This window comes from Falco biarmicus, chromosome 9 (genome assembly GCF_023638135.1).
Source record: "Falco biarmicus isolate bFalBia1 chromosome 9, bFalBia1.pri, whole genome shotgun sequence".
NCBI classification, from domain to species: domain Eukaryota; kingdom Metazoa; phylum Chordata; class Aves; order Falconiformes; family Falconidae; genus Falco; species Falco biarmicus.
Genome location: NC_079296.1, coordinates 34,251,808 through 34,275,355, shown reverse-complemented (window position 1 = coordinate 34,275,355; position 23,548 = coordinate 34,251,808). Strand labels below are relative to the sequence as shown.

The 23,548-nt window shown below is 46.8% G+C and overlaps 2 protein-coding genes across 3 annotated transcripts in view; both read right to left on the bottom strand.

Annotated features, from left to right (window-relative positions):
- Nucleotides 1–6,738: 6,738 nt before the first annotated feature.
- Nucleotides 6,739–8,617, bottom strand: DKK1 (dickkopf WNT signaling pathway inhibitor 1). Its single transcript, XM_056352095.1, has 4 exons — nt 8,369–8,617; nt 8,115–8,271; nt 7,899–8,009; nt 6,739–7,770 (listed from the first exon to the last, which is right to left on the bottom strand). Exons 1-4 carry the CDS (start codon nt 8,558–8,560, stop codon nt 7,520–7,522), a joined length of 711 nt encoding a protein of 236 aa, XP_056208070.1. The 5' UTR covers nt 8,561–8,617; the 3' UTR covers nt 6,739–7,519.
- Nucleotides 8,618–10,992: 2,375 nt separating this feature from the next.
- The window catches only part of PRKG1 (protein kinase cGMP-dependent 1), a 508,829-nt gene continuing 496,273 nt past the window's right edge, over nt 10,993–23,548 (bottom strand). For both annotated transcript variants that reach the window (XM_056352515.1, XM_056352514.1), the window contains exons 14-18: nt 21,661–21,824; nt 20,603–20,725; nt 20,446–20,508; nt 19,356–19,422; nt 10,993–15,156 (exon numbers count right to left, since the gene is read on the bottom strand). In XM_056352515.1, the coding sequence (XP_056208490.1) occupies nt 15,058–15,156; nt 19,356–19,422; nt 20,446–20,508; nt 20,603–20,725; nt 21,661–21,824 (516 nt within the window). In that variant the 3' untranslated portion in view covers nt 10,993–15,057. The remainder of the gene's footprint in view (nt 15,157–19,355; nt 19,423–20,445; nt 20,509–20,602; nt 20,726–21,660; nt 21,825–23,548) is intronic.

Genomic DNA, 23,548 nt, shown 5'->3' with positions numbered 1-23,548 from the left:
TGCCTGAACAAAAGCAGTGTACATCCCCTAACCCTGACAGTCCTAAATTGAAAAGCTACACGTAGAAGCAGATTCCTGCACAACGGATTTGTACTTTAGGCTGAAAGCTCAAGAGCCTATAAGATTAAGTGGTCCTTGTGGATGGGAGTGGAATAAAGTACTGTCTGAAAGCAGCTCCAGGCTCTTCCCTTCTTCCTTTCTGAGTGTAACCCATGGATTGTGGTATGTAAGAAGCAACTCTCCAAATAGGGGAAAGATCTAGGCTCGTTGCTATCATGGCCATCACTCATCCCCCTATACAGGCTGGGCTGCAGCCAAAAGAAATTACGTTTCTTGGATGATCATTTATGGTCAGGCATTCCTCCTGGCTAAGGCAGCTAAAGCCTCCCTCATGTGAGATGTCTGGGACGGCAAAGCCACTATGTTAGGGAAGGATCAGCACAGGCCAGTCCTTTGGGAGGATGGGCAGTCTGGGGCCACCTAAAACCAGCAAAGACCTGCTCATATACAAGTTCAAGAGGGAAGAGCAGAGCAGAGACCCCTAGTAGACATTTGCGACTGAAATCAGCTGCATTAGCATTTCACTTCTTCACTTCCCTACCCACACCCCATGGACCAGAGCCTGCTCTCACAAGCTAAAAAGAGCTGCCATTTGTGTGGATGTTCCCAAGCTCCTCCTGGAGATAAGATAACCTCAGCTTGGCAGTGGGTACAAAACCCCCTGCTTTTCATTAGAGGAGGATTCAAGGGAGGCTCTCCACAATTCTAAAAAACAAACAAACAAAAAAAAACCCAGACCATGGCAGGACCTTTGCTACCCTCCTTTTTCATTCTGCTACACATCAATGGAGAGGTGCTCTTTGAATGTGCAAACCAAACTATTAATTATCGTTTTGATTTACTGTTCCTTGTGTGGAACCAATTATTCTGAAAAAGAAGTATGAAGTCCACATCTTACCTGACCAGGATTAACCGACTTCTTACCATTGTGAAGTTGTCATTTTGACGTGCTACCTGTGTTGTACACCACAAGACTGGCTATGAAGCTACAAACTCCCTGGGAATCAATAATAGAGAATTAGTATTAGGGTGCAAGATCAAAACTATATAGAATACTTCCATCTGTGGTGAACTGGCTCTCAGGATTGGGGGAAGGGGGGTTGGGAAGAGCAAGTGAACCAGTTTTGGAACATGTTCTTCCACACTTTGGCCTTCTGTTCATTAGTGATTTATGATGGTATTGATGTATTTTTAAGTCAATCTGAAAACCCAGGAATATTAAGTAGCACACAGTAAAATTAAATATTTCATATTGGTTTTTTTCCAAAGTGGATACACCTTGGAGCAAAAGTCGTTAGACAACCCAACTATCTACAGGAAGTCCTCACTGGGCACAACAAATACATATGAAGGATGTGCCACCCACATCAGCCAGGAGTTTCAGGAGGTTGTTTAACAAGGACATCAGGACAGAGGGTGAGATGAGGCTCAGAGTCACTGCTGGCTTGCTGGGATTGTTCTTCCAGTGATGGAGCTTTTGTGCATTCACTTGTTCTCAAAATCAGCATCTTGAACCAATTATGTGTTAGAGGAGGTTTAGTTTAAGATTAAAGGTAAATAAATAAAAATAGACCAACACTTCCCTGTGGGTCTGACAGCTCAGGTTTAAGACATAGCCTCAGAGATGAAGGGCCTTAAGGAGCCAACGTTCAAGAAAACCAAACCAAAAGTAATAATTAAAGAAAACCCACCCCCTAGACACTTACGGTATCATCCTTCCCACTGCCAATAATCAGCATTTAGAGATTTCCTCAGCCAGTGGTCACATCCAAGCCTCTGTTTTCTATGAATTAGCTTTGTCCCAGTGTGACTTAATTTATGAGTTTTCATTTTGTGGCCACCAGTTACAGAACTTGGCTGCGTGCTACGTTTGTTTTAAACTGGCTGACTGAACAGTCCATCTCCTTCTTGCATTGTAAGAAACAAAAATAACCACTCAGTCACCTCCTCAGCATTGTTTACAGCTTTACAGACCTCTCCTATCCTCCCTTAGTCATCTCTTTTCCAGCTGAGATGAGCTACCAAACCTTTCCTTGTATGGGAGCATGCTCTCACCACCTTACCCTTTACTTTCTATAGTTCTACTACACAATATGCTTCTGGAGTCCCTTGGTATTGCCGTGTTGTCCTGAAATATTTTCCTAGTTTGCTACTGGGATTTTTTTTCCCCCAGATTTACCTATCCTGATTGTATCACCTACAGACTTAATATTAGAACAAATCTTAAAAAAAAAAAGATAAGTAGAGCTGTAAAGCACAAGTCCCAGCATCCACCCTTCTAGGATATTATCACCTCCTTCCACCAAAAGCAACAACTATTCGTTCCCACGACTTGTCCTCCAGTTATTTCAAAAGATGGGAAGGCCTTTGTTTTCTCCAGCAGCAGCTTCATCCCTTTGGTAAGGCTCCTCACCAAGGTCTTTGCAATCAGCTGGATCACCTTCCTCTATCTCCTCGTTGATTCCTTTAACCACTTCTCCTAGACTGGCAAAGCACCACTTTCTCATGCAAAACTCACACTGACTCTTTGCCCACTCCACAATATCCATCCATTCACCTACAGCTGCTTCTCCTCACTCACCCAACCATTCAGAGCTGGGATTTGGGGAGGTGGGGGACACCGCTGCCAGATGCTCAGAGGGGGGAGGCTTAACATCCCATTGTAGCCCAGCTGTGCCTCTTACCCTCCCGGCCAACTCTTTCATCGGGCTACGGGCATTTGCATGCTGATGGACTTATTACTCACTTAAATCACCTGCTAATGGGTCCCCTCCCTCACTGAGAGGTAGATTAGAAGCTCTGCCCAGAAGCACCCTCCTTAAGTATCTCAGTTATCCTCACCCCCCTCTTAAGGTGTTAATTAGGGACACAAGTCAGGCATTGGAGGCAGGAGAGAAGAAAAAAGCTACTTAAAAAAACAACCCAGTAATAAACATCACTTGGGATTAGCAGGGATGTAGTATATTTGTTTGAAGGAGGCAAGGGACAGAGGAAACCATACCTTTAATGCTCTGCAAGGGGTGGTGAGGAGCTGGGCCACCTGGATGCTCTGCTTCCCACCCCAAGTGAGATCAAGGTTTGCTTCACCAAGCCCTCAGCTGAAAGACTTATGATAAAGAGCAGCTCCAGCAGGTGGGCTAACTCCCCACCAGAAAAACCTAGCCCCAAATATAAGGGAAAACAAACCAACAAACCACAAAAGCTTTCTGTATTGTTACATCCACAAAGGTTTTCACCTGCACTCTCTGTTCAGGGCTTTCATCTTTCTGAGCTAATACGTGCAGTTTTCTGCTCGGTGTTATTAGAGGCAAATATCAAAAAAAAAAAAAAGGAACTTCTCTTGTCTTAATGGCTGTGGGTGGATTTAAGGACTTTCGTAACCCTTTCCTGCACTGCATGAGTATAGAGGACAGTTTTGCTCCTCAGACAAGTGGCTTTAGTGTCATGGGAGTTCAATTTTAAATGTGAGGTGAAGATTGGTGGAAGCAAGAGGAGTGTGAACATCCTTTAAAAAAAGCGTGAGCTTTGCTTTAAAAAAAGAGGGGGATATTTCTCATGCTACAACTTCAGGTGCAACTAGTTTTTGAAGGAACTTGGGAAGAAAATAGTGTTTGCCTCCCAAAAAACTCATTTCTCCACAAATTACAGTAAAAACTGCACCGTGTCCCATTTCCACCACTTCTTCCCTTATAAGATTAATGCCTTTATGCCAATATTGTCACCAGGTGCAGCAGAGATGAGCTTTCTGGTGCTTCTGTGAAAGCATCTCCTAGAAAACTATATTCACAGCACAGAAAAATCATCTCAGGAAAACCATAGTGTAATTGGAAGAGTGATTCAATTTTCTCATACAAATCATTAAAGCCATCTGAATTCATACAGCCCATGTAAACTTAGGGCTGGGGTAGGACTACAGGGTTCTGGGGTGCTGCTTTATTAGTTTTAGCCAAGTGCTACAGAGATGCAAGGTGCATAACAACCCAGTGCTTAAAAGCCCACAGAAGACTTAAGAAGAGATTCGGCAACTGGACAAGTTAATAGCAAATTGGTCTCTAAATGAATATCAAAGGGAATAGGACCTTTAAAACTTATAATAGTACAATTGTAGTTGTTGGAAGGAGCACATCAAGTGAACTGCAGGCACCAATCCAGCCCATACAGACTCCCTTAAACAATGTATTTTACCACCACAGAGACTCAAACCCAGGTTACACACTGCTTTTCTATTCTGCCTTCCTTTAAACCCTTTAACAACTAAAACTTTGGAGGGGATATCACCAGCTGCTTTCCTATACCACCCCCACTTACCAGGCCAAGGCCCCCAGTTTAAGAGATGGGCAGGGTAAGCACTACACCCTGCACAGGGCTGCACTGCTCTTACAGCCATGATGATGTGATCATGCTCATTTATACTCTGCCAAGGCTGAAGCCACCCTTCTACCAGCTGTGTGTATTTGGTATTTAATTTGGAGAAATGAAGGGGAAGGGCTATACTTGCAGAAGGCTGGCTGTAAAGCTGTGCTGCTAGCAACCAGTCATTAGGGGAGGCTGCTTTACAATGCTTCCTTTTCAAATTATAAATAACAAAATTTAATTTCATAGAGCTTTTTTGTTAGCTCTTCCAGCCCTATAATGAGGAACAGCAAGTAAACAAGAGGTGCTAAACCACCTCATCCACCAAACCCTGCTTCCTTTATTAGCTCTTTGCTTAGAATAAAGGATTTGTTCTGTCTTTTTTTTTTTTTTTTGGGGGGGGGGGCAATAATTTCATTAGAGAGAGGTGGGGGAACTGTACATTGAGATGCCTTTTATTATAGGTGTTACTGAAGTGCACCTTGTGTGCTGAAATAATGTTTCTCTGTATCTTCTGTCTTTGGATCAAAGCATGCTTCTCTCACCTAAGATGGGCTGATAAAAACGCTCCTTTTTTTCCAGACTGAAAAACTGAAGAATATCAAGGCATGTGAAGGATAGTCATTTTTGGCTAATGCATGTACAAATACAGAGATGGCCAAACTGCCCAGTATAAAAGGGGACAGCGAAGACGGTACTAACAATGACAAGAAATAGTACCCGAGGTTTTCCTGACAGAAATAATCTCCTTATTAAGGTGTCTGAAGTGCTGACAAATGCTGGGTATCACTGCAAGGCCATCCTGGTGCTGAAATGCCTGCAAGGATGAAGTTGGGCATGATGATGACAAGATGTCCACCTGAGCACCCTTGCAAGTGGGCAAGATTTGATATAACATGATTCTGAACAAAAAAGGTATGTAATTGATATTTAATGCCCTATAAGTGTATTTTTCACTGCCTTGAAAGATGTCAAAGCTGTGTTGGTCTGTCTGGGAAGGAGAGAGTACTATAACTGTATGAAGAAAAAACCTAAACCTAATGACACTATTTTATATGTACTGGGGATAAAATATGCCACTGTTTATGTCAGACCTGAACTTCTCTAAGTAGTTACTGATGCTTTTATTCATAGCCAGGTACCTTCATTGCTCTAGTGCCATTGACTATTACTGAGCATAATCATCATAATTATTAAATATGTTATGAGATAGTAATTTTTTAGATGTATCTATTAATAAAAAGTATTTTAAAATGTGTATTTCTAAAATTTTTTTTAAGCTTTGCACAATGATTAAAGCATTAAACTCAAGCCTTTGAGTCATGAACTCTTTCAGGGGGCTGCTTCAAACCCCAGCTCTTGCTGCAGCTCCAGTGAAAGCTGTTCCCGAGCGCAGACCCAGAGGGTGAGACTTAAATGTGCTGTCCAGCAACATCGCTGCAACCTGCAGATCGCCATTTAGCTTATGGCATGCACAGCTTGGGTCACAGTCGCTCTAGCCATAGCAGCCTTCCTTGGTTGCTGCAAATAGTTCCATGGGCACAAACATCCCAGTGCATTTAGGTGGTTTAAGAAGCATCAGTGCTTTACCTTCTGGTTTGGGGCAGCTCTGGCTGTTCTCAGCCTGCCCAGATACTACCCAGCCTCGAAAAGAGCCAGAGCGAAGCTGAGAATGATCCCTCACCCATGCAAGAGGAAGGCTCGTTTTTAAGTGTTTGCCTCTACATGGGGCTGGGTGCGCCCTCCTTCGTGTTTTCTGTAGCTGTGGGCTTGGTTCAGCACCAGCTGGTACTTGCAGACTCCTGCAAACGCGGTGGTTTGGGTTTGTATTCAGTAACCCACATACCAGTGTAGTCCCCAAGGTCCCTAAAGAGGCACCAAACACCAATGAGCATGCTGCATTTTAAAACAAGACGTGGCACAGTTGGAGCATCCCTGTAAATGGGACACAGTGCCCTCAGAGCCACCCAGGGATGTGCTGCATTGCAGTCAGGTTTGGACTTTGAGTACAAAGCCCATTTGAGTTGAACAGGGAGGACTCCAGCATGGTTTTGCATCCCTAACACTGTCCCCAGACTGCAGGGAGGCCACAGGCAGCCTGCCAGGCAGGCACAGGACAGAGTTGCCAGTACTGCACTTGCTGCCCACCAGCCCCATGCTGCATGACACAGCCCCCACTCTTGCTCAATGCACATTTACAAACCACTTGCAATAGGTGGACAGTACTAGAAGCTAAAGGGAGTAGGGAACAAAATGCATGCTCACTGCTTTCCCTCCCTCCAAGCCACCCAGAAGGGAGAAAACTGATAGCGACAGGCTGCAAAGTGAATTGAAAAATGAGTCTTTATTGTAGACAGAGCAAACGTTGCGCTGATGGAGCGGTTGAGATCACTGTGCTCCTCAGCACCCATCCCGTGGTCAGCCACACACTGCAGTCCAGCACAGCCCCGCCACTGATCCTTTGCTTCCCTCCTTACCCCATGACAAAATTGTGCAGGAGGGTGTTTTGCTGCTGCCTGCCCTTCCTGGAGCCCCGGCCGTAGTGCCCATCCTTGGCCCAGCATCTGGTGGCCTGAGAGTATTGGTGGCTGCAGTGGCACACCAGAATTCCTAAAAAGCAGCTGAATAAATAGCAATAACCCAAACAGCCTTTCCCATGGGGAGCCGGCAATGAGCTGGCTCACTCCCCCCCTCCCCCCCCTCTATGGGCATTCCCGCTCCAGGGCACATCTCCACTCCCGTGGGGTGGGGAAGGGACCACGGTGGCCACACACAGGCAGGGACGTGCAGGCAGCTCTGACCGATTTTAATGAACGGTTTATTCGCTCACAAACATATGGTCGCATTCCTTTGACCTAGATTTAAAAACCCAGTGTGTACAAAGTCACAGTCACGGCTTGGAAGAGCGCAAGGCAGCACCCTCAGGAAAAAGAAAAAAAAAAAAAAGTCATTAAAAGTCCCGGCGTTATGTACAGCTAAGTGCCAGCTCGAGTATTCACAACACAGTAACATACTGCAATTAGTCGCTTAGAAGTAGTTCCTTTGAGAAACAAGCTTTTGTTCCGGCGGGGCCGGAGTCTGTCCCGTCCCGTCCATCCAGCGATGCTCAGTGCCGCTGGCAGGTGTGCAGGCGGGAGGCATCAGCCGGGCCGTGCTCTCGCTGCAGGCGGCACGCCAGCCCCTCGGCGCACTGGCACCGCTGGAAGATCTCCAGGCTGTGGGTGCCTTTTCGCCGGTGCCGGGTACACACCTGCCCTTCCCGCAGCACTGGCTTGCAGATTTTGGACCAGAAGTGACGGGCACAGCACAGCCCAGCCACGCAGTCCGACGAGCGCAGGCAGAAGTCCCCCTCCTCACCTGTGTGGGGACAGTGTGGCATGTGCTCAGCCCAGGATGCTCCTGCGGGGGTGGTGGGGCAGGGCGGGCATCCCCCCCCCCCGAGGGCAGTGGGGCCCAGCGGGGGGCAGCGGGGTCACAGCACTTACCTTTGGCAGGGGGGAGCCAGGCAGGAGCCGGCGTCCGTCGGGGCAGAGCCTCAGTGCCGATCTCATCCAGCTCGGCGGCCCCGTGGGGAGGCTCCGGGGGGGTGCAGAGCCCTGCGGGAGGCAGAGGGGCGGCTGTCAGCCACGGGTGGGACCCCGAGACCCCCTCCGCGGCACCCCCAGGGTGTGACCCCCTCCCCTGGCCCCGCCGCCCCTCACCGTTGCTGCAGGTGGTGCCGGGGCAGCACATGGCGTCGCGCAGGCAGCGCTTGCGGCGTCTCCGGCAGGCGAGGCAAAGCGGGGCGCCCCCCCCGCGGGCCGCCCCCCCGCAAAACTCCTCGGGGCCGCAGTCCTCGTCCTCGGCGCAGGGGAAAGGCTGGGAGGGCAGAGAGGAGGGGGTCAGCCGGGCCGCCACCCCCCTCCGTCCCCGGTGCGTCCCCCCAGCTCCATCCCCGGTGCGTCCCCGCTCCTACCTGCCGGGTGGCAGCCGGCGGCGGCTTGTTGCTGCCGTCGAAGGGCGAGGCGGGAGCGGCGCTGGCCTCGGCCGCCCCCCCCAGGGGGGGTCCCTTGATGGCGTTGGAGCTGAGGGCACCGCCGGGCGCCGCCGCCCGCCCGCCCGGGGCCGCGCAGCTCAGCGCCGCCAGCAGCGCCACCAGCCCCCGCATCCTCGTCCCGTCCCCTCCCGTCCCCGGTGTGTCCCGCCGCTGCAGCAGCTCCCGCGGTCCCCGAGCAGCAGCTACCTGCGCTGCCCGCAGCCGCCTTTATACCCCCGGGGGCTGCCTCCTGCGCCCGCCCCCTCGGGGAGGAGGGCACGGCGGATGGGATTTCAAAGGGCCCCCGGGGGGTTGTGCCGATGAGCCCCCAACCCCCCCCACCCCCGCCCCGAGGGCTCCGTCATTGGCCGCCGCCCGGGAGGGGGTTTCGCAACGGCGAGGACAGACAGACACAGACACACAGACACGCACACACCACACCCCCCCAGTGACAGCTCCCCCGGTCCCCGGACAGATGCTCTGCACGCCCCGACGCCGCCGCTGTCTCCAGCCGGGTGCGCCGCCTCGCCCGACGGGGGGAGCTGGGAAAGGGGGAAGAGGGGCTCGCCATGCAGCCCCCCCAGTAGCTGGGAGCCGCGGTGGGGTGCAGCGAGCCCCTCCCGCCCGGCGGCAGAATCGGGCCTTTGGTGTCCTATATGTCTGCGCCCACCCGCCCCCCGCGCCCTTCCTGGCGCCAGCGCAGCTTTGCAGGAAGGGAGGGGGCCGCTCGGCGCCCCCCCGGCCCAGTGTGTGTGTGTGGGGGACGGGACACGGCGGGGGCTGAGCCCTGGCCCGCGTCCCCCCGTTGGTGTCCCCCCACTCCCAGCTCCTGCCCTCGCACTCGCCTGACCCCAGCCTGGGCAGCGCCGCCGCCGGGACGGGGGGCACGCTGCCGGGGGGCGCTCCCGGGGCCTTTGATGCGGGGAGATCAAAGGGGTCGCCCCCCCACCCCTCCCCGCCGTCCCCGCACCGGCGCCCTCGGGGCGCCGCGAGCCCCCAGCCCCGCCCCGCCGGGGCAGCGCTGTGCGGCCGGCACCACGGCGCCCCCTGGCGGCCAGGCCGGGGCAGCGCCGCCCGCCCGCCCCCGGGAGGTTGTGCAAGTGCAGCGGCAAACCCCAACTGATTAAATCGGGTTTTCACGATGACGGCATAATGGTCCTTTTATTTATTTATTTATTTTCTTCAGGACGGGTTTAAAAGAAAATACGGGCAAAAAGCCTAAACACCGCAGCGCTGCCCCAGCCCACCATACACGTTTATTCCTCTGAGGGTGGGCAATTCCAGACGGTGCAGCCCTGCAATTAAAACCCCAGCAGCGCTCACCCACCTCCAGCACAACGGGTATCGCTGTCCCTCTGCAGGGAGCTGCTATCAGGTATTTCAGGCCCAAGAGGCTCAAGCCAGGCTAATAATTGCCTGGGAAAGTTTCGGCAAGCACCTAATGCAGGTGCTGGCAGAAGTGGTGCTGCTGAGTCAGCGGCCAGCGGACATCCCCGCCACACTCGGGCGAACCAGTGCCTTGCTATTTTTATCCTGCAAGAATGAGGGCGGCACCTTGCCCCGAAATCCCTGTATTCCCCTTGCAGTTTCAGGTGAGGGCCACGTCACCCTGGGCTTTTTATTGTATTACTAACTTGTATCTGTGATTGCTGCATCCTGCACAATCATTCCATGATGTTTCCCAGCTGCTGCTTAGGCAATTACCAAATTTCTTTTCCTCCTGGGAAGATGTTTTCTTGCTCCTTTCTCCAGTTTTTACCAGGCTTTGTGTCCACATAGCACTGAAGTACGCACATAACTTTGACCTTGCTGAGATTTAAAGACGAGTTGCATCGCACAGGGGCTGAGCAGTTTCCCAAGGATGTATTTAAATCCATTGGGTTGGACAGAGTCTCAGCATCCTGAATGCTGCATCATCCTGTGCACAGAGGTGAGATCTTCACTGACATCCCGTGGCTGCGCTGCCATTAATGGCTATGCCTTCATCACCACCGCTTAGCATTTCCCATAAGGAATAGTGATGACAAGGACATCTTTTTTATTTTTTTTTTTTGATACCGGTGTTGTTTGCAGCCACATCCCATCTAGCAATGACGTAACTCATGTTGGAAACATGGTCCCTTCCCAGCTGCATGCCCCAGACTTGCTTATATTGGCAGCAATCAAAATATAAAGTGCATTCTTCATCCCTGAAGGGTAAACATGCTGCAAATGTGCTTACTGCTCAGTACGTTCACAGAGTACTCTGGGTTGGAAGTGAGCTGTGGGGGTCACTGTGCCAAGCCTGCTCAAAGCTGGACCCCCATCACCCTTAGACCCCTTTGGCCTGGCTACTTGCAGTGATGCAGGTGCTCAAATAAGCAAAAAAAAAGTAACTGCGGCCATCTGCCTTTACATCCTGCAGGAAATTTGGACCCCAGTACTAATCTCCAAATACCATACATTTTGATCCGTTACCTCTTACTGCATGTTTTAATAAATGAGAATAACCCCCCCAATTTAATCACTAACCAGAAGAACTCCCCCAAACTTGGGTTTTGCCATGGAAGAAAGTCGACACGCTGTTCAAAAGTAATTGTTTTTATTTCAACTCTATAAAGTATACAACAGGCACTCAGCAATTACAGCTGCAGGGAAAGTACAGAGCAAAACAAAAGCAGTTAAAGTTTATGAAAAAAAGTTCTTAAATCTACATCAAAAGAGTGCAACCGGCTGATGACCGGTGGATGACCGACATTTGTCTGACAAACAAAACCTCTTTCAGGTAAGAAGAAAACTGGAGAAAATAAGAATAGAAAACAAAGAGCTAGTGTAAAAACAGCGTAAACTGGGACTTGGGATGATAGGCAACTCCAAACGAAAATTTCCCCTTTTGCCAGTAAAGCCCTAAAACCACCCAAGTCTCAGTGTTACGGCTGCTTTACGCAGCCAGGGAGCTGCAGAGAATGAGGAGCTTCCAGCCTTCCACCTCAGCTCTGCAAGAGTGCTGAAGGCTCACCTCCGCGGTGGGTTGCATATAGAAGGAGTCGGGGGGTGGAGGTGGGAAACGGATCCTGTTTTGTTGAGTGGTGCAAACGAGCTATGCTTTTGCATCGGGGCTTCAGGTCAAATAACGCAGGCTGGGTTGCACACTGAGTTGCTCGTTGTTCTTTCCAGGTGGGAGATTTCTAAAGGGGTTGTATAAGACGGGAGGTTGGCGCTGGACAGCACAATGGGTTGAATCTGCACGGCTTAGCAAAACAGGAATACCTGTCTACGGACTGATAGGATGTCATATATTAATTTGACCCGCACATAACATTTATACATTTCACAGAAATGACTCTGTATCTCATTAACAGATACACAGCTCTGGTACATTGAACAGAAATAAGAGAACGACTTCATCATTTCTGTAATTCATCAATATTATATAATAAAGGCTTAGAAATTGGTAGCAGAAAGAACTGTAAAACGCAGCAAGCTAAGAAAGGACGACATTTTGAGGTGTGTTTGTCTTTCTCATGCAGCATAACACCAAATCTGTAATTTTTTTTTTTTTTTAATAGGATGCCATGGATTTAAGGCACTTGCAACAATGCCAGATAGCTAGTCATGTTCTAAAACTATGGGACAGATGAGTTAACAGTACAGTTGACATAAAGTTTAATAATACTGACAATTATGACATTAATTCAAGTCTACCTTGATCTAAAAACATTACATTACAAATAAGAAAATGAAGTAATAATGCCATGGAACTCTAAAAGAAAAAGTTACATGTGTACCACAAAATATCAACACGAAAATACCTATTTACATAAATATTCGCTTGTGGTCCTGTTGTTAAATAAGAGTTTGCTATGGATAACGCAGCACTGTGAGAAGCTATGGATTGTCTGTGTCTTAATGACACCAATCTTAATACACTCATTTTAAATACAGGAGCTGATTTCCCCTTATGTAATACGCTGTCGTCCCATATATTAAACAAGGAAACAAAGAAGAAAGGACAGTAAGTGGAAACACAGAGACAATCTGTTTTTGTGAATATATATATATATATAAAATGCAACTCAAATATATTACTTATAAATGAAGGCGTTTATCATATACATATGCTAAGTATGTTGTTCAAAGTATGCTTTAGGAAAAGTGATGAAAGTCGAGTGAGGTGTTTGATATCAAAATAAACTTATATTCAGTACAGTGCATGCTGCACGTTGCAGGTATTAATCACCGTGCCTGGCACAAAGAAAAAAGGACAGGAAAAAAACCCCAAAACTCATCAGCCCATTTTAAAACCTTCTTCCTGTAATGTTTTCATGTTGCCCCCCAAACTCATTGTGATGCTTTTTCCTTCTGGCAATCCTTTGACTGACAACTGCATCTCAGCTACTGACTATTGTCACTATGGGACAAACTCCTCTCTACATTCTTCGATAGAAAATTACCAAACCTAACAAGTTTTCTCCTCCAATGTCGCTGCACTGTTGAGTGGAAAACCTGGGGGATGCAAGTGAAGAATTCAGCTTTCAGGCAGCTGCCTGCTTGCTAAGATGTCTAGTGATTATTTTAGCCCTAGTACTCAGCATTGGCTTTCAGTGTCTTCCATTGCTCAGATAAAGGCTGAAAAGTGTGTATTCACCCTACATGAGTAACTCCCAGAGGATGTAGTTACTGTCTTTTCCCTATGGTTTTGAAGGCAAACAAAGTTTTAATGATTAATGAATAGTGGAAATAACCTAAAGTTACTGTACCGATGGTGTTGCCTCACCCTTCAGAAAATTAGGAAGGAAATTCAGCGGCACCGACTGGTTTCAAAGGCATCACGATGACCGAGCTCTTTAGTTTGCTGGCCAACAGCAGACATTGTCAATGCTGTCAAAGAAGGGGAGAAAATACCTTTTAATACACTCTATTAAATCACTTTCATTAGGAATACAGGAAAGAGTTGGGATTTATCATCAGGGAAATAATTTTTTACTGTTAAAACATACATTTTCCACATACTATGTAGGCAAAAGTCATATGAATGACTTTTCAGCAGAACTTGATCTTTCGACTTCCAGTGTATACAACAGCTCTTGGCAGCTCTGAGATGAAACGGGGCAGCATCTGCTAATTTTTTGCAGGAGGGTCTGCTATAGAGACTGAAAGCTGATGTTTCTTTTTGGTGTGATGCCATAAACTTTTAGTCCCATGTATATGCGACAGGCATCCAGGACAGGATTCCTCAGTTACGCCCTATAAATCAGAAGAGACTGTACTCAAGCAAAGGAAAGGCAGTGGAAGTGAGGGAAAACTGTACACACAAAACCAGTGTTTTCCCCAGATCTTTTTTCTATAGGAGCCAACCCGGCTCTAGCCATCCCCATGCCTTCAACAGGGTCACTGGGGACCCGGTATGCCAGAGGCATGGAGACTCCGCACAAACATATCCAATATCAGTTTTCCATTTAATTCCACTGACTTTCCTGTGGAGCTCCTTAGTCTGGTGAGGCATTAGGATTACATTTTTATGGGCAATGTTACAAACAGCCAGCAAAGTGGCCCAGTACCACCTTTTATTTTAATTAGCTTTGTACTAGACATGGAAGAGAAGCAGACATGGAGACATAAAATCACCTAAGAGCGTGATGGAGAATGATGCCTCTTGCTACATATTTCTGAAATGGTGGTTGACTAAATAAGTATATTCACAGATGAGGGATGTACATAGCACCTATAAAGTACATTACGGGTCTTATGTTTTCCCTTTGGGTTCTAAAAAGGTAAAAGTTAAGCTTAGTTTTATGCCTAATAGCTAATCAATAAGACCAGTGGGCTGCTGTCACTTTATTACAGGACCATTAATGAAGCACTATTTTATATGTAAAACGGATTAATTTTATGATTTTTTCATGCAATTATGTATTTGTATCAAGGGAAAGGGGAAAAAAACCCCCAAACAAATGTCATGTTACAGTATGTTTTCAGCCATATGAGGGAAGTGACCCATATCTGCCTTAACAGGATCTAGAGCAGTTGTGCTTTTGTTTTACCAGGCTAAATAAAAATATCTCAAAAATAAAAAGGAAAGGTAACATTCAGTCTTGTCATGAATACTGCTCAGAAAGAAAAAGGACAAATTTTACCACTGCTTTGACATGAACTCTTTGACCAGTACCATTGTGGTCCTCCCTTTGCTCCTATGCTGGCCCACAGTAGAGGCCCTGCAGAGTTTGGAGGGTGGGAGTAGCCCAAATCCTGCACTGTATTTAGCACTTAATAAATTACTATTGATCCTACCGATAAAGCCAGTACCTTGCAGCTAGAATTAAGTGCGTCTTACATTACATATCTCTAGACTTTTATATTAAGAATGTAGCAAGATCATTGCAGTGATAGAAAACATATTTCTTTACTGGTGAAAGGCTTTGCATCAGGACCACCATGTCAACTGCTATTTTAAGTTTGAACATAAAACATGAAGAGCACTATTGTCATCTAAGCAAGAAGTCCTAATGCCACTGTAGTTACTGTAGCAGCATCAATCAAGGCATCATGGTGATCCCGAGCACTAATCCTCCCCAATTCTTTCGGTTTCGCTGGCAGCCATGTCCCAGGAAGCTGTCTTCAGCAAGGCAGAAGCAGGTAAGAGAAATACATTAAAAATCTATGTCCCATCCTGAGTTGTCATCAGGGGGTGGTTCATCACTGTCCTCTGGGAAGCTGTCAAAATTGCTTGTGTCTGTTGGAGATGCAACCTGCAGAAAGAAGAGAGTGACAAGAAGGGGTTGGTCATCAAAGTGGACCCCCTCAGACATCTCTTCATCTCACAACTGTAATCATTCAAGAGCATTTGTTGCTAACTGCAGCAAGCAAGAAAAGTTCTGCATTCCACAACTCTTTTGCTGAATCCCAGGAGGACTTCCCATAGCTCCCCTACTCTAATGATCCAGGCCCTCTAGGGTCTCAAGAGCAACTGTCCTACCCATTGGTACAAGGTCATCAGAAAAGACTTGGAAAAGCCCTGGGCCTCCTCAAAGCCCAGGATTTCCAATTTATGGCTCCAGGATCCTGAATTTGAGGCTGTGAGTTGGGCCCTGCCAGCTTCGAGTTTCATGACAAGTATGGCTCAGTCTAGGAAGCTTACCAGAGAAATGCATCTTTCTAGGATGAAGGCCAAGTATGCTTCTTATTTGGAAATAATATAATTTAAAATGTACCATAGCTAGATAATTCCCCGTTTTTTTTTCTTTTCATTTTTTGCTTTACAATGGTGACTGAAGCTTTCTTACAATGAGACCCTGACACACTCAATGCAATTTAAAAAAATGAAACAACACACAAACAGACCAGGAGCTCTCCAGACCAAAATAATCAGTGTCTTACTTGAGAAAATCAGTACTTTGAGCTGTATCCCAAGTAGCCAGCGCAGGCTGGAGGGCACTGCACTTGCCATAGCAGTGCTGGGCAGGAAACACTTGCTGTATTTTTTAGCTGTTTCATGTGTGTAGCTGGTGGGAAGGCCGCAGCCAGAGGCTAACCTACAGTACAGGAGATATACTCAATACTGGATGCTGCTATAAGCCTTGGGAAAAGACTATATGATCAATGAGTGCTCCAACGTCAGCTCTAAATTTAATTTGCTGCCCAGCTGCATCAGCATTTTCCTGCTGCTGAAAACATCTTGGGGAAAATTAAGATTCTTGAATACCCAACTAATTTTGAAAAAACCAACAATCTGTAAAAGATTACTGGAGTACTACAGAGTGATGAGATGCTTCACCGTGTACTGAATACTGGAATTTAATTTCTTTTGAGTTATCTGGATCTGTTTACTTTGTTGGTGTTCCTTCACCCTTCGGGTCCTCACCCTTGGAGTGCTCCACACTCACTCTCCTCCATAGTGCCATGGGCTGGACCACATATCTCTCTTTCTCTCAGCCCACCCTCTGTGAGCTCTCCCTCTGGGAGCAGAATTTTTGGGGATGTGCGTACAAGATACAAGCTACCAAAGTGTATGAGATGCAGCTGGTGTGTCCATTCACTGAGGATGTGCACAAGCTGCAGATTCTTGCGAAAGCCTTTCAGCAGTGATAGTGCATAAGCGGACTGCACTGGGTGAAAGCATCTGTGGAGTTCCTCAGGGTTCCTTTGCAGGTGTCCACTCTGGGAGCACCTCGCAGGGCAGGCACATTTGGAGCTCTGGTTAGATGAGGCTTGAAGGGAAATAAGTCCTGCTTTGGGAAATAGATTGCCTTTTCATCTGACAAAACAGAAAGGGTGAGTACATCCAACACCTCAAATCTAGAGGGTTTTCTTTTTCTTAGAAGAAATATGATTTGGGTTAGATGACTTGTTACTCTGCTGACTGACATTATGTGATGCTAATGCTGTTGTGTGCGATTCCCCACAGCTCTGAGGCCCAGGTCACCTACATGGCCTGCAGTTCTTCAATGTCAGAGACATGGGAACCAACATCTCTTTCAATGCCCTCTCCAGACACTCTGTATTTACTTCCTGTCCATCCATGAAGATAAAGTGCAAACATCAGCTTTCTGGTTGCTTACCAACATAAGGGCTTGAGATGAATTATGGTTCAGAGATCTGCAGGTCTTTCTCAAATGCAAGAGCTGTGATGCAAGACAAGGGCATCTTTGGAAGAGTGAAAAGCTTGTAAAGACAGTTACTCTAACAGATTTCAGCTGTGGTATCGATGCTCAGCTGCTTCTTGAAGTAGTGTCCTAGCAGCAGTTTGTAAATTGAGACCTTTCCTAAAATCCCAGAGAGTAAGAGCTAAGAAGCAGCTTTTGATTGCCTCACTGGTAGTACCATGTAACTGCTAATGAGGGTTAAAGTGCTGGGGAAGGGCTTTTCACTTAAAAAAACCCCACTAGTCTTTATGTTTAGCCCTGCTGGGTCCTTTACAGATAAGAAGGAAAGGTGCTGTGATTGAAGGAAAAACGGATGTCTTCCCCCAGAGCTATGTATTTTGGGTCCCTCTTCAGATATGGCTCTTACTGGCAGTTGGGACTTTTGCCAAAGCAACTGAAAAACTTGTGGAAAACAAGGCTGAGCAGGACTGACAGCTTTGGGGTTGACAAGATTCACTAGTTAACAGAGGCAGGTTTTGGAGAGGATCTCTGGTGTATGTCTAGGGAAGATATTACTCCTAAGAGCTCTAAAAGAACGAGCTCTGTTGAATGGGGATGAGGGCATTGTGAGGCTGTCAGCATTGAGCTGTCCTGGAAGCAGGAGTCATCTGAAGAGGGAATGCTCCCATCTATTTCAGACAGCCTTGACGGTGGTGTGCTGGCCAAAAAGAGCGACAGCAGATCAGTCTCTTGGGAGCAATCACAGATGTGTTCCTTGGTAGGATGTCACCAGTCCCACGAACATACAGCCTTGATGATATCAAGAAATAACGCCAAAGAAGTGAACTGGGTGCTCACACAATCTTTTTCTCCTACTGCATTGGACCTAACTGAAAAAGCAAAGAATGTGTGATTTCCTGCACAGCAGGTTGGAGAGTGGCTTTCCTCTAGGCAATGCCAAAGGAGCAGAGACCATTTCTGGTGGTGGAGCACACTCCCAGCTTGGTGACATCAGGGAGTAATTCATGCCCACGGGGAGCAGATACCGCTGAAGTCACTGCTGCCAGTTGTGCTGTTTGAGGGTTAGACATGCAGGGTCCACATGTATATTGGGTAAAAGCAGTATTGGAAATGCTCTTATTAAACTAAAAATCCACTAAAAATGATCAGAAAAACATACTGGGGCATTTTCAGGCTACACTGACATCCTGCACATGGAAACCAGAAATTGTAACTGGATGCAAAGGAGCAAGCTTTATTTTATTGTCTGACTTGAGATGTGGTGAACAGTACTGCTGACAAATTCATAATCACTAAAAATAGGCTAAACAGAAAAAACGCACAGTTTTGATTTATAAAACATTCATATGCTCTTTGGGCATCCTGCTTTAGGCAGGTATTGGCAAAGTCCTGCTTTTGCCCACTGACTGCCAGTAACTTCTGCAGCCCATAGGGCAAAAGGGAGGCAGTAAAACCTTCTTGCTCTTTCATAGCTGCTAAGGTAACTTTGGGATGGCAGATTTAGCCCCGGAGCTGTGCCTGCTCTTGCTGCAGGAGGTGCAGGACCATGGGCGGACAGAGCAATGGGGTGCAATTAAACACAATTGCTAATGTCATTCTCTCCGTGATCCTGCTGGAGAGGAATGGAGAGAAAGGGATTAAGCTGAAACAAGGAGGGGAGGCTGCAGAACAGAAGGGGCCAAGGTAATTTCTATCAGCTAATCCTGTTTGGTTTCCCTTTGCAGCAGGCTTTGTGGGTAAAGAGCTCACAAAGACATCAAAGGAAGAGCTTTGCTCTAAAGGAAAATGAATTGAGCTGTCCCTCTGTGTCTGCTCCCAGTTAAACATAAACTAGATGGTAACAGAGCTTTTCATGTAGGACATAGACGCAGGAAAAAAAGGGTGAAAAGCACAAAAGAAAAGACAGAAGGGAAGGTTAATGCAAAAGAAAAGGGAGAGGGCATACAAATCCTGCTTGCCTCACCAAAAAAAATAAAAGAGAAGGAAAGAGGACACATCTGAGAGAAGAGGTGAAAGTGGCAGCTCTCCACTGAAATGTGAAAAGTGGATGAAGAAACAAGTGGAGCAGGTGAGAAAGAGAAAAATGCATAGTAGTGAGTGATCCTGCCCTGATCTCCTGCTGCAAAGGGCATTTCATAGCAGCCATGCCCTCCCCAAACTCCCTTCTCTTGGAAGAGACTGCCCAGAAACCAAGTATAGCTGGAAAAGTCTCTTCAAACATCTCCAGAAGAAATAAAGCACATGCTGTTGCCACTCAACTACAGCACACTACTGCCTGAAGCTCACAACATTCATTCAGAAGAAACTTATTTTCCATGAAGCAGAAAATAAGTAGGAAAACTTACACTTGGTATTATAGGAGGTGTCAGTGTCCCTTTTCGTAACCCTTCCCAGTTAAAGCCTTCAAACCATCTAGAAGGGAAGGAACAGTGAAACAATTAGACATGTGGTGAAAATCTCTCTATGCAAAAAATCAATTGCTTAAATTGCTTAAATTGCTTAAATACTGGGTTTCATCTCCTGCAGTTGTCTTCTTCAAATTGTCCGATCAGCCTTAATAATTTTTCCTGTCATCTTTATATATGTTTTTGGGGACTGAAAATGAAGCATGTGTAGCAACCCAGTGGTGATACCATGGCAAGTACAAATTACCAATGCTCAGAAGAAAAACATTCCTTACTACAGATGTCCTGGCAGCTGCTCTTTCCGTTCTATAGCGTTGATCCCTCCCATATGTCCCTTCTTTGTATGAGATTGGGAGCTAAGGGCATGCACAGGGATGTCCTTCTCCTGGTTTGGGCACCTCAGGTGTGCTCAACCTCCAGCAGCTCAGGTGGGTAGATGAGCCCCTGAGCTAAGCCTTCAACCTGTCCACAAAAAATGCCCTTCCAACCCATTTCTGTTGCTTTGGCGATGGGACAAGAGAAGGACCAGCACAGATGGATGAGATAACTTGCTTCTGCGATGGGTCTCTAATTTGTTCTTATCCCCCTCCACCAGTGTGAAAACTTAAAAGACATCACTTAACAACTCTGTCCCATTAGACCAAAAGGGACAATGAATTGGCATTACAGGTAGAGGGAAAGTGTGCTGGGTTAGGGGAGAAGGGAAATCAGAAGAACCTTGGAAAGTGATTCTGCAAACCAAAAATTCCAAGCAAGCAGTGGCTGAGTCGGATTGCTTCCAAATCCTCTTCTGCATTAGAGTAATTAAAGTGTAATGGTCAATGTCCCATGTGTTTAGCTTATAGGCAAAGCTAGTATCTACACCAAAAAACACTGGGGAAAAAAAAAGCCTAATGAAAATTAAATTAAAGTCTAAAGCACACTAGAAGGGAAAAACCAAAGGAGTTTAAGGAAAGTATTTTTTGCAGAAAATGGAACTATTTGAAGTGCATTTTTCTGGGGGCTGATGGATGGTGGAGAAGACACTTACTTGTGCTTTTGGATATCTTTCACTCCATTTTTCAAGTTCCCTAATCTTTCTGATGGATTGTCCCTATAAAATGAGTAACAAATTGGTTACTTTCTTAATCCTTCTGAACTCGTTTATTTGCAAACAAGATCAAGGCAATTATATTTCGTGTGCTTACCTGCATAGTTTTTTGATTAAATTAGCAGCATTTTTGGCAATCTTCTTTGGAAATTCAATCATGTCTATTCCCCTTAGTATGATGTTATAGGTCTTCATGGGGTCTGGGCCTGAGAAAGGGGGACTTCAGAGGGGAGAGGAAAATGAAGAAGATTGAAAGCTTGTCTTTAAAATAGCATTGAAGATTGATTAAAAAAAAAATCCAGAGCAAAACATAGTATCCTACTGAAATGAGGAAAGGTAGATGACAACTAGCAATGTTTTACTTCCTGTGATCTTAAATATTTCTCAGCCAAGGAGTTCTGATACTGTCTGGATTTCAGTGATGCTGACTGCAGGGAAGTACAAGAGTGAACTTCCCCAGAGCAGCACATGCTAGACCTCTTCTTTCCATGACGGACCATATCCCAACAGCCTGAGGAAAAAGGGTCTGAGCAACGCTCGCTGGCTTACTCTCTGTTTGATGTGACAAGCTTTCAGTGGGGACTCGTTAGGTTTCCATCTGTTTAACAGAACAGGGGCTTGGGTCCAGCCCCAAAGGATAAGGAGGCTGAGGTGATGGATCTTTTCCAGCTCCTGTATCCTGGGAGTGAGCAATAGGGGATGAGGTGAGGAAGTGCCAGGAAGCCACTACTACCACCATCAGCAGTAATATATACATCCAAACCTAAATAAAGGGATGGATATATGGACTCAAGTCCCTGTGGTGTCAGGTCTACCTCCTCCTTTTCAGACGTGCGGCAGCCCATCGCTGCACCTCCCCAGGTGAACTACAAACCCTTTCCCTTTCCCCACCAGTTCAGCTCATTCAGGGCACAAAATGATTTTTTGGTATCATTTCACAGCATTTCCTAAAAAGCCTGCTCATGTCTTGCCCTTTGAGAGGTCTGCATGGAAGCTGTGATTTAAAGTGGAAAAACTAATTATTAGGTTCAGCAGCACACTGCTGTGCCGGACAGCACATGCCAGCTCTGAACCTTCCCCTTGCCTAATCAGGGTGACAACAGCAGAAATATTTGGATCTATTTTCAGCAGTGGCGCCGGCTCCAATGCCCATACCTGCCAGTCAGGAGTTCATACATTAAGATTCCCAGTGACCAGTAGTCTGCCGAAATGTCATGACCTTTATTCAGGATGATCTCGGGGGCTACGTACTCCGGGGTTCCACAGAAAGTCCATGTTTTCTTTCCAAATCCTATTTTCTTTGCAAAGCCAAAATCGACCTGTAGAAAGGAGAGTACCATCAGGGCAGAGCACGAGAGGGAATGTCAGCCATGTGCTCCACTCCTCTTGAAGTGAAGCAAAGCAGAAAGGTTTCCTCATGGGAATATTCTCCTAGCTAAAGCATCGTGGGTCATTCCAGGACCAGGCAACCACAGTGACCTTTCCATCGATTTATCCTTCGTAATTTAAAAGGAAGATTCGTGTCAGGGAAGAACAAATGCCAGCACCGAGGGTTTCTTGGGAGATGTAACTTCATATCATTCACAACTCAGGTTAATTTATTTTTGGGGGTTTTTTTGTTTTATTTTTTAAACTCCTAGACTCAACCTGAGCAAGCAACTATTTAGGTTAAATATTGACCATTCTGGCATCTAGTGAAAAGTTATTTCTCTCCCAGTATAAAGAGCAAGGCAGTACAACTGTCCTCCCAGTTTTCTTAAAGTTGTCGGAACGTGTTGGTGGGCTCACAAACCTCAGCATGCCCCTATAGCAGTGCCCCTGTGGCACCAGCCATAGTGGGAAATCAGATTATACTGGGAACCGAAGCCACCTTTGGGGCCCAGGCAGAGCTCTGGTTAATAGGCTTACAGTATTTCCAGCTCTACCCCTCCTGCCCTCCCCTGCCTTGGCACTGTGCTGGCCTGGCACTGTGGCCTGTAGCACACTCTGCTGTCCCTTGTTGGCTGTGAGATGCTCCTACACTTTGCACTGGTCAGGAGCAAAATGACCTACAAGGTCACAGTCCCACAAGGGACCTCAGACACTTCTTGTGCTATCATGGATGTGTTCAGGAGATCAAAATGTCTAAGGAGCTGGGGGCTGGTGATGGGGTCAGCAGAGACCCAGATCCAGATCTTCCTGGGCTGGGGAGAAGGGCACTCCAGCACCAAATTGTCCTCTATCATCTGACATCTTGCTGGACTCCCAGTCCTTAGCAAAATGCTGTAGAGGATAAACCCTGATATCGTTCATTAGGGTTAGTGTCACAGTGACACATGGTGGCTGCCACTGGGTCATGAAGGTCCATGATGGTGATGGTCTGACTTACTGCTCCTGGCTGCTGACATTGCTCCTGAGTTTTCCTTCCCAAAGGCAGGGGAGAGTCCCCAAACCAAGAGGCAGAGCCCTTGGCCCTCTGCGATTCTCAGGAAGGGAATCAGCTCCTCTTGGATGAAGCTCTTTTTAGGAGTGCATTGCCCTGTCTCTAACTGATGGCTTCTCAATTACCCACATCCTCCAGCACCTCCCACCATGGGAAGTCTTTCTTTTCTTCTCCCCCTCTCACCTGGCTATTTGGGGTATACCTTACATGCAGGGCAGCTCTGTGTTGATTTTTGAGGCAAAAAAGTAATTTGAGTGAATAATGCAATACAGTGAAACCTATCAGAAACTCCCTAATTTGGAGGGTGGAGGTCTTACACACACTGCTGTCCTGGTTTGAGGAGGTAGATCTTGCAGGGGACAGCACTGAGAAGAAGCACGACCTTCTGGGAGGAACAGTTTCAGGCAGAGCCTTATGCAGTTGTTGTCCCAGAGCAGCTTGCACAGACCAGGCACTGTGTTATCGGTGCTAAAACGTAAGTGGCCTTCCTAAACCAAGAAGCTGTATCCGCCACAGTTCGCCAACACAGACCAGAGCAATTGATAATAATTTCTTGACATGACAGGATCACGATTAATATTTCCATTAAGAATGACATCATTGCTTACAGAAAAGACCCAA